Source organism: Gopherus evgoodei, chromosome 1 (assembly GCF_007399415.2).
Source record: "Gopherus evgoodei ecotype Sinaloan lineage chromosome 1, rGopEvg1_v1.p, whole genome shotgun sequence".
Classification (NCBI taxonomy): Eukaryota; Metazoa; Chordata; order Testudines; family Testudinidae; genus Gopherus; species Gopherus evgoodei.
This window is the reverse complement of record NC_044322.1, coordinates 367,152,480-367,171,269: the sequence shown is the minus strand read 5'-3', so window position 1 is coordinate 367,171,269 and position 18,790 is coordinate 367,152,480. Positions and strand designations below refer to the sequence as shown.

Sequence of the window (18,790 nt, the reverse complement as noted above, 5' to 3'; positions counted from 1 at the left end):
GCTCAAGTCTTTTCACGTCCCTGCTCGTCGGTGTTGACCCCTGAAACCCTTGACGGTCCCGCTGGTTAGCCGCATCTACTATCAGGGAGTCAGGGGGAGGGTGGGTGTACAGGTGTTCGTGCCCTTTAGAGGGGACGAAGTAGCGCCGCTCCGTCCTCTTGGCAGTAGGGGCCAGTGTTTGCCATAGGGTGCGGGACGTATCCACTATAGTCTGTCAGTGGGAAGGCCACCCTGGATGGTCCTGAGGGAGCCAGAATGTCCACTACAGGGTCCGCATCCACCTATATTTCCTCCGCTTGGATTGCGAGGCTCTGAGCTGCTCGCTGAAGCAATTGTTGGAGGATTCGAGTGTCCTCTAGAGCTGGTGCAGCAGCCGTGCCCAAGACCGCCTCGTCTGGGGAGGACGACGAGGAGGTTACATGGAGCGGCCCTTCCTTCGGTGCATGCAGCCCCTTGGGGTCCTGCAGCACACGGTGTGAGGTTGCGGTGCCGATTCCGAGTCCAAATGCGGCACTGCGGCCAGTACCAGGGTCACCAGGGAGTGGCTTGGTGTATCATGCGGTGCCGGCGGAGTCCAAACTGAAACCGCTGCCCGGTTAGGGGGTGCTGAACTTGACAATGGCACACCCCTGCCCAGCGACGGTGCCGGTGGGGGAGGCAGCTGCGCCGGGGCCACTGACATCGAGGACACCGAAGCTGACCGTGACCGAGGGCCAAACGCCTGGCCTACCGACTGATGGTAGGCCCAGAGAGTCCAAAACGGCCACTGTGAGGGCGGCTGCCATTGTTGCTGCCATTGCGGGTAACGTTGGTGGCTCACCCCCGAAACCGATCTCCTGCTTCGCGACCAGCTGGAGCAATAAGAGTCTGCCTCTGAATCTGAGGTCTCTGAGTAAGAGGACCTGGGGGGAGCAGCGCCCGGTGACGATGGAGAGCGGTGGGGAGGAGCCTCTCATCTGGTCCGGTGCCGCCTTCACAGCACAGTGAGCAGAGGGAGGTGACAGCATGGCCGGTTTGCCTCTAGATTGTACCAGGGGATGGCAAATTGTAGACAACTCCCTACGATGCGGGGAGGCCGACACCAGGAGACCCATTAGGTCTGAGGCCATTTTGAAGGCCTCTGGCAACAACGGGGGGCGTATGTCTCTGTTGAGGTCCAGGGAATTAGGCTGGTCCGGACTCAACCGCCCTTTCTGTGATGCAGGAGTTGACGGAACCACCAAGGGCTGTAGCCCAGCCTGTCCGTTTGCACCCGCGGACGGCATCGGCCTCGGATCCTGGTGGGGTGACTGATCCCTCACCGGCTTCCTTCTCTTGGCGGGCACGGGTGAAGGCAAGCGGTGCCGCACTGAGGCTGACTTCCTATGACCCAACTCCGTCCAGTGCCGGGTTTTTGATGACTTGGGCTGGGCCCTAAGTCCTGATGCCGGTGCCGGGGCACTCCGCACCGAGGACTATGTGCTGGGCACCGCCTCGGCCGGTTCTGGGTCCAAGGGTGGCCACAGGGCCACCTCCATCAGGAGGACTCTAAGTCTTTGAGCCCTGTCCTTAAGAGTTCGCAGGCAGAAGCCTCTACAGATAGAGCACCGGTCCTTTTCGTGGCTCTCTCCAAAGCACCGCAAACGCGCAGAGTGCGGGTCACTCTTGGGCATGAATTTCCCATAGTCCTTGCAGAGTTTGACCCGGGCATGCCCCAGCGAGCAACAAAGACTTGGGGGGGGACTCCCCCACCTACAAAAACCGTATACAAAGATCTAACTGAATACACGGATTAAATAGTAAGGATAGGACACTGCCAACTTGCTACGCAAGAGAAGTTCCAGCTAGCCGTCACCGGCGGTAAGTAGGAACTGAGGGAGTGGAGGGTCGGTAGGCCCCTTTATAGGGCGCCCAGGTTGACCCTACGGACACTGCTAGGGAAAATCTTCCGGCTGGCATGCACGCAGTGCACACACACCTACTTTGAATGGACACGAACAACCACTTGAAGAAGTGTGTAGCATCCAACACAGCCCAGCCCGGCACATACCTACTGGGGATTCCAGTTACGATAAGTGGCTTTGAAATCTTCCCCAGTCTGGAAAGCAAGAGCAAACCATTAACTTTTAAAAACTGAAATGAAGCCAGAATCCTCACCTGGCAAACTCATGGCAGGGCAGGTGTAGTCACATCCTGCCAGAAAACACTAACTCCATTACTGAAAGTTGTCGTCAACCCATAGACTAGATGGTCATTAGCAGCCACACCTGGGCACATGTTGCCAGTTTATGTTGCAGACTCCTGCAGGCAGGGACGACTTGTTCTGTCCAGCATAGAGCACCCTCTGAGAGCGCTTGAGAGAAACCTGACATTGTTTGAGGAAAATTACTGAACTCCATTCAGGTTCTTCTACCGTGCCCATTGCCAGGGAGGATTTAATGTCTGAATTCTAGCACAGCAGCTGGTACAGCACTATCTTACAATGACATTTCTGAAGGCTGGTCACATGACCGCATACTGACCATCACTAGAGGACAGAACATGCAACGATAAAGGGCAACAGCCAATTAGAGTAGGTGGCCAGAGGGGCACCACAAGGACCTGGCTGAGGTCTCACCGTATTTAACGGGGGTAAACACCCCATTAATTACATTCACAGGTAATTAGGCAGCCATGCAAGCACCACTGAAGCTAGAGAAGTCAGGAAAAAAAATATGGGCAGGAAATAAGATTCAACCTGTGCAAATGCGAGCTAATGCAGCTGGGGCAGAACGAACCCAAAGCACAGACGCGAGGGACACTTGCTGTGACCTGATGGCTGCTGCAAATTAGAGGTTAAGCTGACAGATGGGGCCTAGAAGCCCATGCAATTTGCAGCTGCATGTGCAGAAACTCCTCACAGGCCAGGGAGAATACTAGCTCACAAAGCTCTCGCAGGAGCTCTTGGTTCGTAAGCCAGCAGCCAGTTCAAAACAGCAGCAAGAGGCAGGTAAAGGGGAGTTCAGAGAATAGCAGTGGAGATGACCAAAGCTGGAGGGATTGAAGCCTTGCAGAAGGCACCATGGAGAACTTTCCCAGCCCACAGGGACGGATGCACGGGCCAGACAAGTATTTCCCCTCTAACTGCTATGACTGTCACTCTCCAGTAGGCTCCACATCTAGCCTGCCCCTGCCAAAAGCAGGAGCCAGCACTACAAGGCAGAGGAGGATCAAAGTTATCTCAGAGATTCCTCTTCAACCCCAACCCCATCCCCCTTTGAAATAGCAGAGTCTTTAAATGCAGCGACCACAATCAGAACCCTGCAGCCCAGGCTCAGAATTATTGGAAAGTATTCATCTCTGTAGGCACGAGGCTCCCAGTGACATTCCCAAGAGAGCAAGCTGCTCCAGCGTTCACTCATTCTCACCTCCTGCTCCTGGTTAGTAACCGGATGTGCTCGCTTGCCCAGCATGGAGCTCAAGTTCAGAGGCCACAGCTTCAGGATCAGTGATTTGAAGAAGTTGGATCGATTTCATTTACGTCTATTACAGGAGACTCCCCAAACCCATCAGCTGCATGGAAGCCCCCTTGTCCTGGAAGCACTATGCACACAGAACAATGGGTTCTGCTCCAAAGAGCCTACAGTCTATTAACAAATGATGCAGTTGAGCCGCGAGTGGCCCTAGGCCTTCCAACAGGAGCTAGATAACAACATAAGAGCGGCCAGACTGGGTCAGACCAGAAATCCAGCTAGCCCAGTGTCCTGTCTTCCCACAGTGGCAAATGCCAGGTGCCCCAGAGGGAATGAACAGAACACGGAATTAAGTGATCCATTCCCTGTTGCCCATTCCCAGCTTCTGGCAAACAGTGTGACCTGCAGCTTACACCAAGAACTAGGAGTTTCCCAAAAAACTTCTATTTACTGAGCAGGTTGAAACGCTGCTCACTACGGCACACCACAGACTGAGCCCCAGCCCCTAGTACAGCAGTTCCCATGCGGTGGGTTGCGATCCCTCACATGTGGAGCACGTTCCTTTGCTCTGCACACCTTGACCGTGCATGTATGGTGTGTGAGATGCCAGGATGCATGGCGGGCGCCATTCTGCTCCAGCAAATGGCATTCTCCACCCAGCGTGACCTCACCCTCACCATACAAGGTCATTGTGGAGGAAATGGTGCCCTCCATGCAGCGTGACCTCACACGCAGAGTGCATGGAAGGACACCAGTTTGCTCTTCAAACCTCCATGCTGTCTAGGGTGACAGCAAGCAATACTTCATTCAAATGGGGTCATGCCGGCAAAGAGTTTGGGAACCTCTGCCTGAGCAGCGTGCCATCAAAACAAGGACATGGGCCTGGTGACCCAGAGGATGAGGCAGGTAACAGCCCTTTAGGACATGGGTTAGTCCCTGCAGGGAGTTTAACAGAGGGACCTAATAGGAAGGGAGGAGCCCCAAATACAGGCTACCTGCGCTCAGCAGTCCAGCCCGAAGGCAGAGGTAGGAAGCAGTAGGCCCAAGCAGATAGGCACACATTGAAATTCAAGGGTTACTTGGCTGCAGGTAAAGAATGTCAAACGTGGCAAAACAAATCAGACGGACATGGGGGGGGGGGGGGGGGGGAGACTCAGCAGTGTCCTGGCTAGATGGCGATTCAGACCCAGGAAGTTTGTTGTTTTACACACCTGGATGCAGTGATCATTAGGGTACAAGTGTCAAAACAGGTGTTTGACCATGCGGACTTCTCACAGAATCCCATTGTCTACTCTGCAGTGGTACAATGTATGAAGCCATATGGGAGGGACTGATCACTACCGCATTGCTGTCAGATGCCAGGAAAGGACCAGCACATTGGGTGAGAGGAGGCGGCCATTTCCGGTTCTTGTGGCATATTTTTAACCATACACACAGCACACACATGCAACCTTTGGGATCTTGTCAGCCCTTGTGCTTGTTTCAAATGGAGTCTCCCATCTGAAAGCAGTGCGTACTGCTGGCCTCAAACCCCTATATCAAGGACAGCGCTCCAGAGGTCAGCACACATGACACTGCATTTCCCAAACACAGCCAACTGCCAGCTCCAGCCTCCGAGGCTGAACAAAAAACACGCCCAAGCAATTTGAAGGGAAGTGGCAGCATAACGCTGCCTGAGCATTAGGACACAACACAATCTGAGCCCTGACGGTGGGAAGAGAATCCTGCTTTTGATCATGGACCTTGATTTCAGGGCTGCAAGGGATACGCTTAGAAGGTCACCTCAGCAGTAAACTTCAATCGTCTGCAGACCAAGTAGAGATGAAGGAGGTGAGGCCAGTGTCCCAGAAGAGTGGAAAGGCATTAACCCCTGTGCTATGGAGGACATGGTACTTTAAGTGAGGAAATATAATTTTCAAATACATACAAAGGCGAAGCCTAGAGCTGGCAGCACTGCCAGGATGTAACCATTCTGCTGGTCTTCTGGGACTCTGAGGAGAAAGCAGGCTACTTAACAAGGACACTACACATTCTGCTCAGCAAGGCAGGGGCCGTGTGATGACCCAAGCTCAGCTGGGCAGCTCCCTCACAGGACAGGTCTGCAGGGCACTGGAGCTGTCATGATGGCACCTGTCACCACTGCTACCCTGGGACAAGTCAACAAGCAAGGCCAATGTCAAGGGTCATGGTGAATTCTTCATCACTGACAATTTTTAAATCAAGGTTGGAAGCTTCTGAAAGATCTGCTCTTGGAATTATTGTGAAGAAGTTCTATGGCCCATGTTACACAGCAGGTCAGACACACTGGCCAAAACAGTTCAGTCTGGCTGTGTGATCTATGAAAAGTGAGCTCCTTCTACCAGTCAGCTCCTGGCACTCCATGCCCTCTAACCTGGCCACATTTCCCTCCTGCAATCTAAATGGGGTGCTCGATTCACCAGGGTGCAAAGGAAACAGCAGGAGGGACCATCTAATCTTGGAAGTTATTCACGATTACATGCATACAAATTAATGCAACATTGCCGAAGTCAGGAATTTCCAAGTGCTGGTTCCCACAGCAACCCCAACTCCACCCGCTAAACACATGTACGATTTTGGATGTTATTGCCTTATATATATATAAATATATAAAAAACTGAGGCCAGGTATGGCTCCCCTAATTGCACCACACAACACAGTGACTGTTCACATCAGACTGATCAGGGACTGTAGGCAGAGCAAAGGCTGCTACAGGAAAACAAATTCTTAACTTTCAAGCATGTGAAGTCTTAACCTTAATGCAGCATTATACTATGGAATAAACTCCTACTACGTGGGTTCGTCGCTAGAGAATCACAACAGTCATGTGCACAGGTGACCATATTCAGCTACAAGCACTAAATGCATTTGGCATTTAGAGTTTATTGTGAGGCCCTTGGGAGCTACTAGAATATAGAAAGACATGATCCCTGCTCCCAGGAACGTACAGACGAGATGAAACAAGGGGGAAACAGGGCAGAATCTAAGGCCCTCATCACCACAGCCCTTACATTTTACAGACAGGGAACAGAGTCAGATAACATCCGTGCCAGAGACAGGATCAGAACCTACTCCAGTGCCTTGAAACAGCATGGGTTAAAGCAGCAAGCTCTGAGGAGCGCACAACTGTTTGTATGAATTTCAATGCCTTCAGTGCACAGTGTTCTAGATACAGTTCATGCTTACTTACAAGAGGCCTCCAATGGAGATCGGTTCAAATGAGTGGAACTGGACTGGGCGTGCACTGTAACATTTCCCAAGGACCTCAACATCAGGATTTTTAAAGCAGTGATCGACACCTTGCTCTGACTGACCAGTCCACAGGAGTCTAATATTTTAAGTCAAATAAGCCAGAGAACAAGAGAGCCTGAAATCCGCCCGAGGTCTCAAAAACCCTGTCACTAACCTGGGGCCCTAGTGGAATTCTCAAAACCACTGGGCTGGGAACAATAAGACACTCCAGCCCAAGGGGTATTATGGGGCCCTCCAAGACCTTCTTTTCAGGCACTGAGCACTTTGCCAGCCTTAGCTACAGCACTGCTCTTAAGCGTAATGCTTACACAGAGCTCCATCTCTGCAGCACTTCACATGCAGCCTTCTGCAGTGCTAAAATCAAATCTAAGTATGGCTGTGGGTGCTGTAACCCTTTTACCGGAGAGACGATCACAAAGAACATACTAAAGCAGAGAAGAGGCTGCACAGGAAGGCATAACTAGAATTGCACTGAAATGGGATTCTCAGTGGGGACACTTGTCCTATTCTCATTGATATCTGTTTTATACTGCTCTCATCACTAGTGTCTAGCTCCTTCCAGTGGCACACTAAGCCACACATCTGTCACGCAGGGTTTGTTCTCTAATCTTCTCCCCAGAGGCATGAAGCATGTGCACTGGAGTGTCTGCTTTGGTAGTTTATTTTGGTTTTTGAAACAAGTGCACCTGTCGCTGTGTTTCTATCAAAGAAATGGGCTTTGCCCCTGCATTGGAAGGTAGTGAAGTTTGTGATGGTCTTTAGCTCCTGGAGAATTTTCCCCCAGTCTCAGACCACCCCATGGAAGGTTCTGTCTGCCACACAGATGAGCTTTACTCCTATTACAGAGCATTCCACTGGGCTAGACAACCACAGATCAACCTCTTTCAGTATCCTGGGCTCAGATCATGGACCATTTGGAAGGTAACGACCAAGACCTTGCACTTGATTTGAAGCTCAGTGGAAAGCCAGCGTAGCGAGCGTAGGACAGGTGTGGTACATTTGTGGTAGCATACGTTGCTGAGTCCCTACTAGTTGGAGTTTTCTGTGTGTGGAAGGTTTCATGCCTTGCTGTAGTCCAACTAAGAGGTGACAGGCACGAACAACTGAGCCAGGTCTTTGTCCACAAGGATGGCATGGGGACTCCCAGCCAACCAGGGCGTGGTTGCAGCTGCTGTGATGTGAGAGCTCAGAATCAGCAAGGAGTCCAAAAGACCTCCTAGACTACAGACTGAATTGACAAAGTGGGGGTGTGACCCTTCAATCAAAGGAGACTACAACATGGCCGCCAACTTCTCCAAATACTTCCCTCTAGCCCCCCAGCATCACCTCTGTTTTGCTCAGGTTCAGCTTCAACCGGCTGTTCTTGAGACATGATCATTTCCCCCCAGTTAAGCAATAATCCCATCCCCGCCTCCCTCCCAGTTGAAGGAACTCTGTTGCCAGAGCCCTGCTGAGCAAGAGAAAGGAAGGAGGAAAAACCAGGAGGATTTAACATGTTCTCACTCATTCCCTCTGTAATGTTTCTTGGATTTCTCATCTTTTAATTCAGAAATATTAGAAAACAGCAGTGGAATAAAGACTGGTGGCTGAACTGATTAGGATTCTCTGGGTGCACCCATCGCTTGCATAGAACCCCTATAGACAAGCAATACAAGGAGCTAGGAACTTGAACAGCAGGGTCCACTGGAACTGTGCACACACCTGCTTATCTCAGCACCAGGGGTATGTTTCTCTCAACACGAGGAGAGCTCCAGGCTGCTTCCTGTTAACAGTGACCATAGCCTGGGCTAGTCCTTTAACACCATGCAAGTAACACTTGGCAATTCTGTAGCACCTACCATCCCAGAGTCTCAAAGCACTTCACAACCCACACGGACTCCCTGTGAGGTAGACAGATATTCTGTATGGGCGCGGGGATTAGGGATACAGGCAGCAAGGGGCAATTGACTCACCCAAGGTCATGCAGAAAGCCCTCTCGCTTTACCCTCTAGGCAGTGATCCTTCTCCATGAGAAAGAGGACGAAGCTGAGCAAAGGGAGCCTTACACTGAATGTGATGGAAAACCTTACGCCAGAGCAAGTGGGTATGGCACGCTGGAACCGCTTCCTGTGTGGGTTCTGCATCAGGAGCTCAGGAGACTACCTACTTTAGGTAAGAGTCACGTCTTCTGTATAGCATCTCCCCACACATACAGACACTAGCAGTCAGAACAGCAACATCCTCTAAAAATGGAGGTGCAACGAGCTGCCAGAGGCTTTGCCCTGTGTCATGGGGGAACTCAGAAGCCATCCTGCTGTTCAGGGATTCATCCCGTCCCCAAGCCTCAGTCCTATTTTAAACTTGAAATAAGTCACCTCGCCTGCAACAGGGCACAGGACCAAAGGAGCCTTACCTGGGTGCCTTCTCCTTCCAGTCTAGGTGGTCGGATGCTGGACAGATGAATAGTTTTGTAGTCTCCAGAGTTCAGCTTAACCACAATGGCATCTGCATTTAGCACTTGCATCACCTAGAGATGAGGAGGAAGATACAGAGATGAATATTGGTTGTGCACAAGCAGAGTCCAACATCCATCTCAGGTGCATCCAACCCCCAGGTGCAAGGCCACCAGCCTGCAGGTCCCAGCAATCACGTGAACCCACCAGGCACCCACCTCACCAGCATTGCCAAAACCAGCACTGGCCTTCCTCAGCCCAGGCACCTCAGCCTGTAGATGCTCAGCAACACAGTCCAGCCATTAAGCTTGGTGAGGGTGACACTGGGCATAATACAGTCCCCCAAAGGCTTTGAGAAGCCCTGGTAAACTCTGGTTATCACAGGGAACATGATGATGAATTAAAAAGGAGGTAGTAGGTGGCCCTGCTCATAGACTCATAGGTCAGAAGGGACCAATATGATCATCTAGTCTGACCTCCTGCACAAGACAGGCCACAGAACCCTACCCGTCCACTTTTATAACAACCCCTAACCCAGGACTGAGTTATTGAAATCCTCAAAATTGGTTTGAAGACCTCAAGCTGCAGAGAATCCACCAGCAAGCGACCCATGCCCCACGCTGCAGGGGAAGGCGAAAAACCTCCAGGGCCCCTGCCAATCCGCCCTGGAGGAAAATTCCTTCCCGACCCCAAATATGGCGATCAGCGAAACCCTGAGCATGTGGGCAAGACTCACCAGCCAGCACCCAAGAAGGAATTCTCTGCAGTAACTCAGTTCCCATCCCATCCAACATCTCCCCGCAGACCATTCAGCAGACTTATCTGGTGATAATCCAAGATCGATTACCCAAATTAAACTATCCTATCATAACATCCCCTCCATATACTTATCAAGCTTAGTCTTAAAGCCAGATAAGTCTTTTGCCCCCACTACTTCCCTCGGAAGGCTGTTCCAGAACTTCACTCCCCTAATGGTTAGAAACTTTCGTCTAATTTCAAGTCTAAACTTCCTAATATCCAGTTTGTACCCATTCGTCCTCGTGCCTACATTAGTACTAAACTTAAATAATTCCTCTCCCTCCCTAACGTTAACCCCCCTGATATATTTATATAGAGCAAGCATATCCCCCCGCAGCCTTCTTTTGGCCAGGCTAAACAAGCCAAGCTCTTTGAGTCTCCTTTCATAAGGCAGGTTTTCTATTCCTCGGATCATCCTTGTAGCCCTTCTCTGGACCTGTTCCAGTTTGAATTCATCCTTCTTGAACATGGGACACCAGAGCTACACATAATATTCCAGATGGGGTCTCACCAGCGCCTTATATAACGGTACTAACACCTCCTTATCCTTGCTGGAAATACCTCTCCTGACGCATCCTAAAATCGCATTTGCTTTTTTAACAGCCGTATCACATTGGCGGCTCATAGTCATCCTGCTATCAACCAATACCCCAAGGTCCTTCTCCTCCTCCGTCGCTTCCAACTGATGCGTCCCCAACGTATATCTAAAATTCTTATTATTAATCCCTAAGTGCATGACCTTGCACTTTTCACTATTGTATTTCATCCTATTACTATTACTCCAGTTTACAAGGTGGTCCAGATCTTCCTGAATAGTATCCCTGTCCTTCTCCATGTTAGCAATACCCCCCAGCTTTGTGTCATCCGCAAACTTTATTAGCACATTCCTGCTCTTTGTGCCAAGGTCAGTAATAAAAAGGTTAAATAAGATCGGTCCCAAAACTGATCCTTGAGGGACTCCACTGGTAACCTCCTTCCAGCATGACAGTTCACCCTTCAATACGACCCACTGGAGTCTCCCCTTTAATGTTGAATGTTCCTACCTGAGAGCCCTGAGGATTTGGCTGCGGTACTGGTTCTACAGGACTGGAACTCAGCCAGCCCGTGTCCAGCATACGCAGACAGCCCTGGCACTTTAAAAGCATGACAATGCCAGGGTTGGCCATGACCCTGCATTAACTCTGCCACCTCAGGGACTGGCCCCTTCTCCTATTAATGCCGGACACCAGACTTCTCACCCAAAGCAAGGCAATCAGGAGGAAGAACGCTTTGCTCCAATCTACTGGAAGGGCATCAGGCACTGGCATCATTCAAGTCTCTCAGCAAACAACAACACAGAGCAAATTCAAGCCAGCAGCCAAGATTCTACAGGACCTGTGCCATTCCTCTCTCTGCACGTATAGTGCCTAGCACACGGGGTCTGGCATCTGGAATGAAGCCCTTAGGTACCAGGGTATCAGTACAGGCAGAGCACTCACATGAAGATATCAGTAATTGAGATGAGCTTACTTGTGGAGAGGTGAGGGCATGGAACCAGCCAGAGTGAGGCAGGACTGTCTCTTACGTGACCTGTACAGTGGTAACACACTGGGGCTCTCATCTGGGCTGGGGCTTCCAGGGATGACCAAAGCAAACAAACTGAACACTAGTAAGACTGGTGGCAAAGCGAGGCAGGATTCTAGCAGGCCAGAGTGGGACGCTCATTCTGCAGGGCTTTTTATTTTAATATTTTATGCTATTTTTATCATATGCAACATTACAGTTCTGACCTGATCTGAACTGTAGCAAAATTCAGGTGATTTTCACCAAGGCTAAGGCATGTCTAGATGGGATCTGCAGAACTGGCACAAATATTACCAAGTTCCAGCATTAAATTAAAAAAACTACCCATCCACCTCCGCATCTTGATAAAAATGAACATTTTATTTATTAATTAAAGAAATCCAGGTGCCTTGGGCAAGTGTGAGAGCGCAAACATTTGCAAGCCTGACAGACCCTTCTCACCCAGAATTTGGAGCTCTCCAAAGCCTTGCCACTTCCACCAAATACACGTGGGGAACGGGAAAGAAATAAAAAGAAACAGACTTTTGTAACTCGCAGCCCTTTTGCCCCAGCAAGCACATCAATCTCTCAAAACGTGCTTAGTCAAAGGGATAACAGGATTATATGAACCAAAATTAAAACAGACACTAAGGATTGTCTGGGCTTCCTTCAGCCGAGATAACAGCCCTCCAGGGAGCTTTATTACCAATGGCCTCAACCCCTTCTGGGACCTAGCTTTTTGGTTTTGCTGAGAGAACCCTCCCTGAAGCAGGACGCATGCTAAGAGGAGAGTAATCAAGTCTCATGCTTCTGGGCATAAACATTGCTGTAGGGGTCAGGAAGGGTTCCCACCCTCTGTACAACATTGCACAACAGACCAGGCGCATACACGTTTTCACCTTCCTCTGAAGCATCAGGAGAGGCCAGCATTGGAGGCAGGACCCCAAGCTGAGTGGGTTATGGGTCTGATCCAGCAGGGAAAATCCTGAGCTGCATTACATTGTTGTCACACCTATTACTTATTTCTACAGAGCCCAAAAGTATGCAAGGAGGCTTTGAGAACAGCCAGATGAGCTGTACTTGACCTGAACTGACACAGGACATGCTGGCTGGCTGGCGACACAGTAAGGCAGGGACGTGATGAGGGTTATGGCAATATGATCATGTAGTTGCTTAGGTATATGCAGCTGTGATGGAGTAGGGGCTGTCTGTGTGGGGAATGGGAGAGCAGGGGAGGACTTTAGGGGATGGACGATACCGGAGCCTGTAACCTGAGCTAGGTAAGGGAGGGGAAAGGTCAACACCTTTGTCCGGGAAGGGGGACAAAGGAAGGGAGTGGCAGGAGGGAAGCAGTTTGAGTTTGGGGCTGTGTGGGCGGAATTCAGGGTATCCTAGCTAGGATCCAAGCACCCTGAAAGCCCAGGAGGACTCGATGGAGAGGTCGGTCCTGACTTGTGCCTGCAAGCTCTGCTGTGACCGGTGTTCCTGTTGTCCAATAAACCTTCTGTTTTACTGGCTGGCCGAGAGTCACTGTGGGTCCCAGGAAGAGGGGTGCAGGACTGGACTCCCTACACTCTGACAGCAGCCCTTGATAATAAGAAGTATGTATCATTTAATATGCATGCTGACCGACTCCTGCATTACCGACAGGTTGGAGCAGTCAGACCAAACTTCTCCAGCCTTGGCATTCAGTTTTTGCCATAAGTTACTATACAGGAGAACCGCATCTGCTCTAACCCCTCAGACAGAGACCAACACCTACAAAATCTCCACCAAGCATTCTCAAAGCTACAATACCTGCATGAGGAAATAAGGAAACAGATCAACAGAGCCAGACGTGTACCCAGAAGCCTCCTACTGCAAGACAAACCCAAGAGAGAAACCAACAGGACTCCACTGGCCATCACATACAGCCCCCAGCTAAAACCCCTCCAACGCATCATCAAGGATCTACAACCCATCCTGGACAATGATCCCACACTTTCACAGGCCTTGGGTGGCAGGCCAATCCTTGCCCACAGACAACCTGCCAACCTGAAACATATTCTCACCAGTAACTGCACACCACACCATAATAACTCTAGCTCAGGAACCAATCCATGCAACAAACCTCGATGCCAACTCTGCCCACATATCTACACCAGCGACACCATCACAGGACCTAACCAGATCAGCCACACCATCACTGGTTCATTCACCTGCACATCCACCAATGTAATATAGGCCATCATATGCCAGCAATGCCCCTCTGCTATGTACATCGGCCAAACTGGACAGTCTCTACGGAAAAGGATAAATGGACACAAATCAGACATTAGGAATGGCAATATACAAAAACCTGTAGGAGAGCACTTCAACCTCCCTGGCCACACTATAGCAGACCTTAAGGTGGCCATCCTGCAGCAAAAAAACTTCAGGACCAGACTTCAAAGAGAAACTGCTGAGCTTCAGTTCATCTGCAAATTTGACACCATCAGCTCAGGATTGAACAAAGACTGTGAATGGCTTGCCAATTACAGAACCAGTTTCTCCTCTCTTGGTTTTCACACCTCAACTGCTAGAACAGGGCCTCATCCTCCCTGATTGAACTGACCTCGTTATCTCTAGCTTGCTTGCTAGCACACATATATATACCTGCCCCTGGATATTTCCATTACATGCATCTGAGGAAGTGGGTATTCACCCACGAAAGCTCATGCTCCAAAACGTCTGTTAGTCTATAAGGTGCCACAGGATTCTTTGCTGCTTATACAGGAGAACAAACGACAGCTTTTAAATCATCCAGCAAGGAGCGACATGCAGGAGCTTCCCAGGACAACTGCAGGGAACTCGTGTTCTCCAATATACACCTCTACCCCAATATAACGCTGTCCTCGGGAGCCAAAAATCTTACCACGTTATAGGTGAAATCGCCTTATATCAAACTTGCGTTGATCCGCAAGAGCGCACAGCTCCGCTCTCCCGGAGCACTGCTTTACCATGCTGTATCGGGACACGTTATATCAGGGTAGAGGTGTATAACGTGCAGCTTTCACACAGCAGCATGAAGGCCTTTGCAGGGAGCAACAAACTAGAGAACAAAGGAGTGTTTAGAAGCAGAACATGGAGAGGAACTATTTGGTGGCTCAGAGGGACAGGAGGAGTAGAGGGAGGAAAGCACCAGCTACGCAGGGCAGCATGAACAAGGGACAATTCCCAAGTGTGCAGAGCTGCAGGAGATGGGGCACAGAGGCCAGGATGGGAGGAGCAGAGCAAAGGGGATGTGAATGCAGAGCAGCAGAGTGGAATGAACCCATGGAGAGTTCTGAGAACCTGGCAAGGTGATGGAGGGTGGGAAGCAGAGGGCTAGGAGGGCAAGGAAGGGGTGAACAACACACTCCAGCTTCCTGAAGCAAGAGCAACTTGACCCTAGTTCTCTGAATCCATGGAAGCTTAGTGGAGTAGTCAGAGACACTGCCAGGGAATTGCAGTAGCGGAAATGCTGATGGACTGAATCTACAGAAATTATATAGCAGCTCATTGCCTGCGCCTCCACCCCCAGTGCTTTAGGAGCCTCTCTGCCTCCCCCTCACCATGGCTCCATCCTGATGGCTTTATTTCCTACCCATCTTTTTTCCCCCCACCAACTCCTCTCGCTAGAGGTCAGCTGCAGCAGCTGCTTGCTCCTCCTCTGACCCCCCGCAGCTCCCAACCGGGTCACAACACTGCAGAGCAGCCACCTTCAGCCAACACACTCACTGTCCTCAACTGCCAGGCCTGCAAACCTGAGCTTCCCCCAATATTTGAATCCCCCTCGACCCGCTCTGCCAGGCCTCCACCCCCTGCAAGAGATCCCAGCCCTTCCCTCCATTTATTGCAGACCCCCTCCAGGCACTGTGCTAACCAGAGCAGCCTGTGACCTTATTGTGCTAGGTCTTCTCCCACTCACCCACCATGCCTCCTTCCCTCCCCCAGGTGCTCCATCCTGGTTATGTCCATCACCACCAGCGAACCTGAGCACCTCCCACCTTGGCCTGTTAGCTCCTCAGAGCAGAGCCTGTCAGTCTAAAGCACAGTGCACTGTGTAACCAACTGATCGAGAACTCCATCAAGGCAGCGTGGCCACTGGGGTACCTCTACACCAGGAGTGGGCAAACTATGGCGCAGCCCGCCAGCTGATTTAATGTGACCCTCAAGCTCCCGCTGGGGAGCAGGGTCTGAGGGTATTCCTGCTCCCACGCTTCAGCCAGGCAGCAGGTCGAGGTCTGCTGTGCATGCATGCGTGCTGCAGCTTTGTGTGGCTCCCAGAAGCAGCAGCAGCATGTTTCCCCTCATGCGGAGCCGCCTGGCCATGGCTCTGCATAGAAGCCAGAGAGGGAACATGTCACTACTTCCAGGAGCTGCCTGAGGTAAGTGCTGCCCAGAGTCCCCCCCGTGCGCCAATCTCCTGCCCCAGCCCTGATCCCCCTCCTGCCATCTGAACCCTTCAGTCCCAGCCCAGAGCACCCTCCTGCACCTCAAACCCTCATTCCTAGCCCCACCCCAGAGCCTGCACCCCCAGCCAGAGCCCTCACCCTATCATGCCCCAATCTCCTGCCTAATCCCGGAGCACCTGTCCACACTCCAAACCACTTGGTTTCAGCCTGGAGCACTCTCCTGTACCCCAAACCCCTCGTCCCCAGAGCCCGCACCTCCAACTGGAGCCCTCACCCCCCACCCCAAACCCCTGCACCAGCCCAAAGCCCCCTCCTGCACCCTGAATTCCTCATTTCTGGCTCCACCCCCAGAGCCCTCACTCCCTCCTGCACCCCAGCCCCAATTTCATGAGCATTCAGGGCCCACCATACAATTTGCATACCCAGATGTGGCCGTTGGGCCAAAAAAGTTTGCCCACTCCTGCTCTACACTGCAGTTAATCCCTGGAGGCTGGCCCGGGTCAGCTGGCTCAGGCTCACAAAGCTGTAAAATTACCATGCAGATATCTGGGCTGCATCTGGAGCCTGAGCCCTGGAATCCCATGAGGAGGAAGGTCCCAGAGCCCAACTCCAGTCCAGGCCTAAACATCTATACAGCAATTTTTACCTCACATGGCAATCCCAGCTGACCTGGGCGAGCCATAGCAACGCTGCAGGTCTTATTCCAGTGCAGACGTTCCCTGGGGGACCTTCCTGCTCAGAGAGCAGCAGCACAGCTAGGACTCAAGAGATCTGGGTTTACTGTCAGCTCTCTCATTGACTTGCAGTATGCCTTGGGGCACGTCCATCTCCTCCGTGCCTCTGCTCAAATGCCCCACACCCCCCCGTCTCATCTGTTCAGACTGGGACAAGGACTGTCTCCTCAAGCGTGTGCCACGCACACAGCACAGCAGGGCTCTGGGCGCAGCTGGCACTACTGTAATAAAATACGCCAGCACATGCCCTCTGTCAGGCAGATTTCCATGGCAATTGAGCTAGAATCCGTCAATGGCTCTTGCAGTGGCTAATAAAGGGTACTGGGGAACTCCCACTGCAAACAGCTAGACAACGCCATGTGCTGATGCAGGTGCCCTCCCTCAAGGCTGGATGAATGAACCCATGGCAATAGCATGGTCAGCCATGCTATGCAGGGGAATCAGTCAGAGGCCTACGCTTTGTCTCCTGCTCCACAGCCAGTCGGAGCTGTGGTGACTGCACGGGTAGCAGTCCTCGGGAAGGAGTCATGGGGCAGGCAGAAGAAATCTGGGAGTCCACCATTCAGCCATAGGCACAAGCTCCATCTCCATCAAGGACTGCAGGAGATACCATCCATTCTGAGTGCCAGCTACTATCTCTTGCAAAGGGTGGCAGGAAGGAGATTGGTAGGACAATGGTTACCAGCCTGTAAGTGGTGTTCGAGATGTGAGAGCCATGTATTCTGCTTGGGCATGTGCACCCAGCCAAAGAACTTTGCCTAGCAGCCCATAGGGGCAGCACTCCTGCCGCACGGTTCTAGCCCCTTCCCTGGTGATTTAAAGGCAGAGCTGATCCCTCAGCACCAACCACCAGAAGCACAGACTCTGAAGCAGAGGGGACAGAGACTGGGTCGTGGAATCCATCCCGAAAAACACGAGTTACAGGTAGGTAAAAGTTTTGCTTTGAGTAGATACAGCTGTGTATTTTACCCAAACAATACCCAGGAGGTGGGGCTTGAGTCTATTTAAACAAGGACTGTGTTCACAACATTTGCAGCTGCTCTGGACTCCGCAGGGTTGGCACAGCAGTCTGTAAAAGTATGCACAGAGGACCAAGCGGCAGCTCTCCAAATGTCCAGTGTAGGAATGTCCCTTAGGTATGCCATTAACACTGCCTGGGCTCTCGTGGCATGAGCTCCTATTCTTTGGGCTACTTCGTGTAGCGTCACAATACAGGAAGTTATCCACCTGGAGACAGGCTGTGATGAGACTGCTTGACCCTTCCTTGGGTCTGCATATGAGAAAAATGTTTGGCCTGACATCCAGCATGTGAAGACACCGTTCCTCTGGGGTAAAACGTGACTTAGGGTACGTCTTCACTACCAGCCGTATCAGCAGGTAGCAATCGATCCCCAAACACGCTCCTGTCGACTCCGGAACTCCACCAACACGAACGGTGGTAGCGGAGTCGACATGGGGAGCTGCGGACGTCGATCCCGCGCCATGAGGATGGTAGGTAACTCGATCTAAGATACTTCGACTTCAGCTACGCTATTCACGTAGCTGAAGTTGCGTAGCTTAGATCGATCCCCCCCTCTAGTGTAGACCAGCCCTTAGAGAAGAACCATGGTAAATATATAGCTTGGTTTGAGTGAAATTGGGAAGCTACTCTAGATAAAAATGTACGGTGTGGCCACAGGGTTACTTTGTCATTGGAAAACTGGATGTAAGGGGGCTCTGCCATCAAAGCCTGCAACAAAGCCACCCTCCTTGCAAACATTACTGCCACAGGGAAGGTAGTTTTCTGACACACAGAAGCAGCATTGCCAGAGGCTCAAATGGAGCCCCAGGAGAGCTGCTAAGCCAGTATTAACGTCCCACAAAGCAACTGGCTAACTGGTGGGTGGAGACAAGTGATTCCTTTCAAGAACCTCATCACCACAGGGTCTGAAAACACTGAAATCACCAGGTGGACTCTCAGTAACTACTCGCAAGACCAGAAGACTTAGGGCATGACTCTACTTGCAGATGTAGAGCGCTCTGAGTTAAACCAGCCTTCGTAGAGCGCAGTCGGGAAAGCGCTGCAATCCGTCCACACCGACAGCTTCAAGCGCACTGGCGTGGCCACATTTGCAGCACTTGCCGCGGTATTGGGAGTGGTGCATTATGGGCAGTTATCCCAGCATGCA

General features: G+C 51.4%; 1 protein-coding gene across 1 annotated transcript in view; it reads right to left on the bottom strand.

Moving 5' to 3' along the window:
• Positions 1-18,790, bottom strand: part of SND1 (staphylococcal nuclease and tudor domain containing 1) — a 545,960-nt gene that overhangs the window by 460,706 nt on the left and 66,464 nt on the right. Inside the window, exon 10 of the mRNA XM_030538672.1 lies at positions 9,094-9,207. Within this exon, the coding sequence (XP_030394532.1) occupies positions 9,094-9,207 (114 nt within the window). The remainder of the gene's footprint in view (positions 1-9,093; positions 9,208-18,790) is intronic.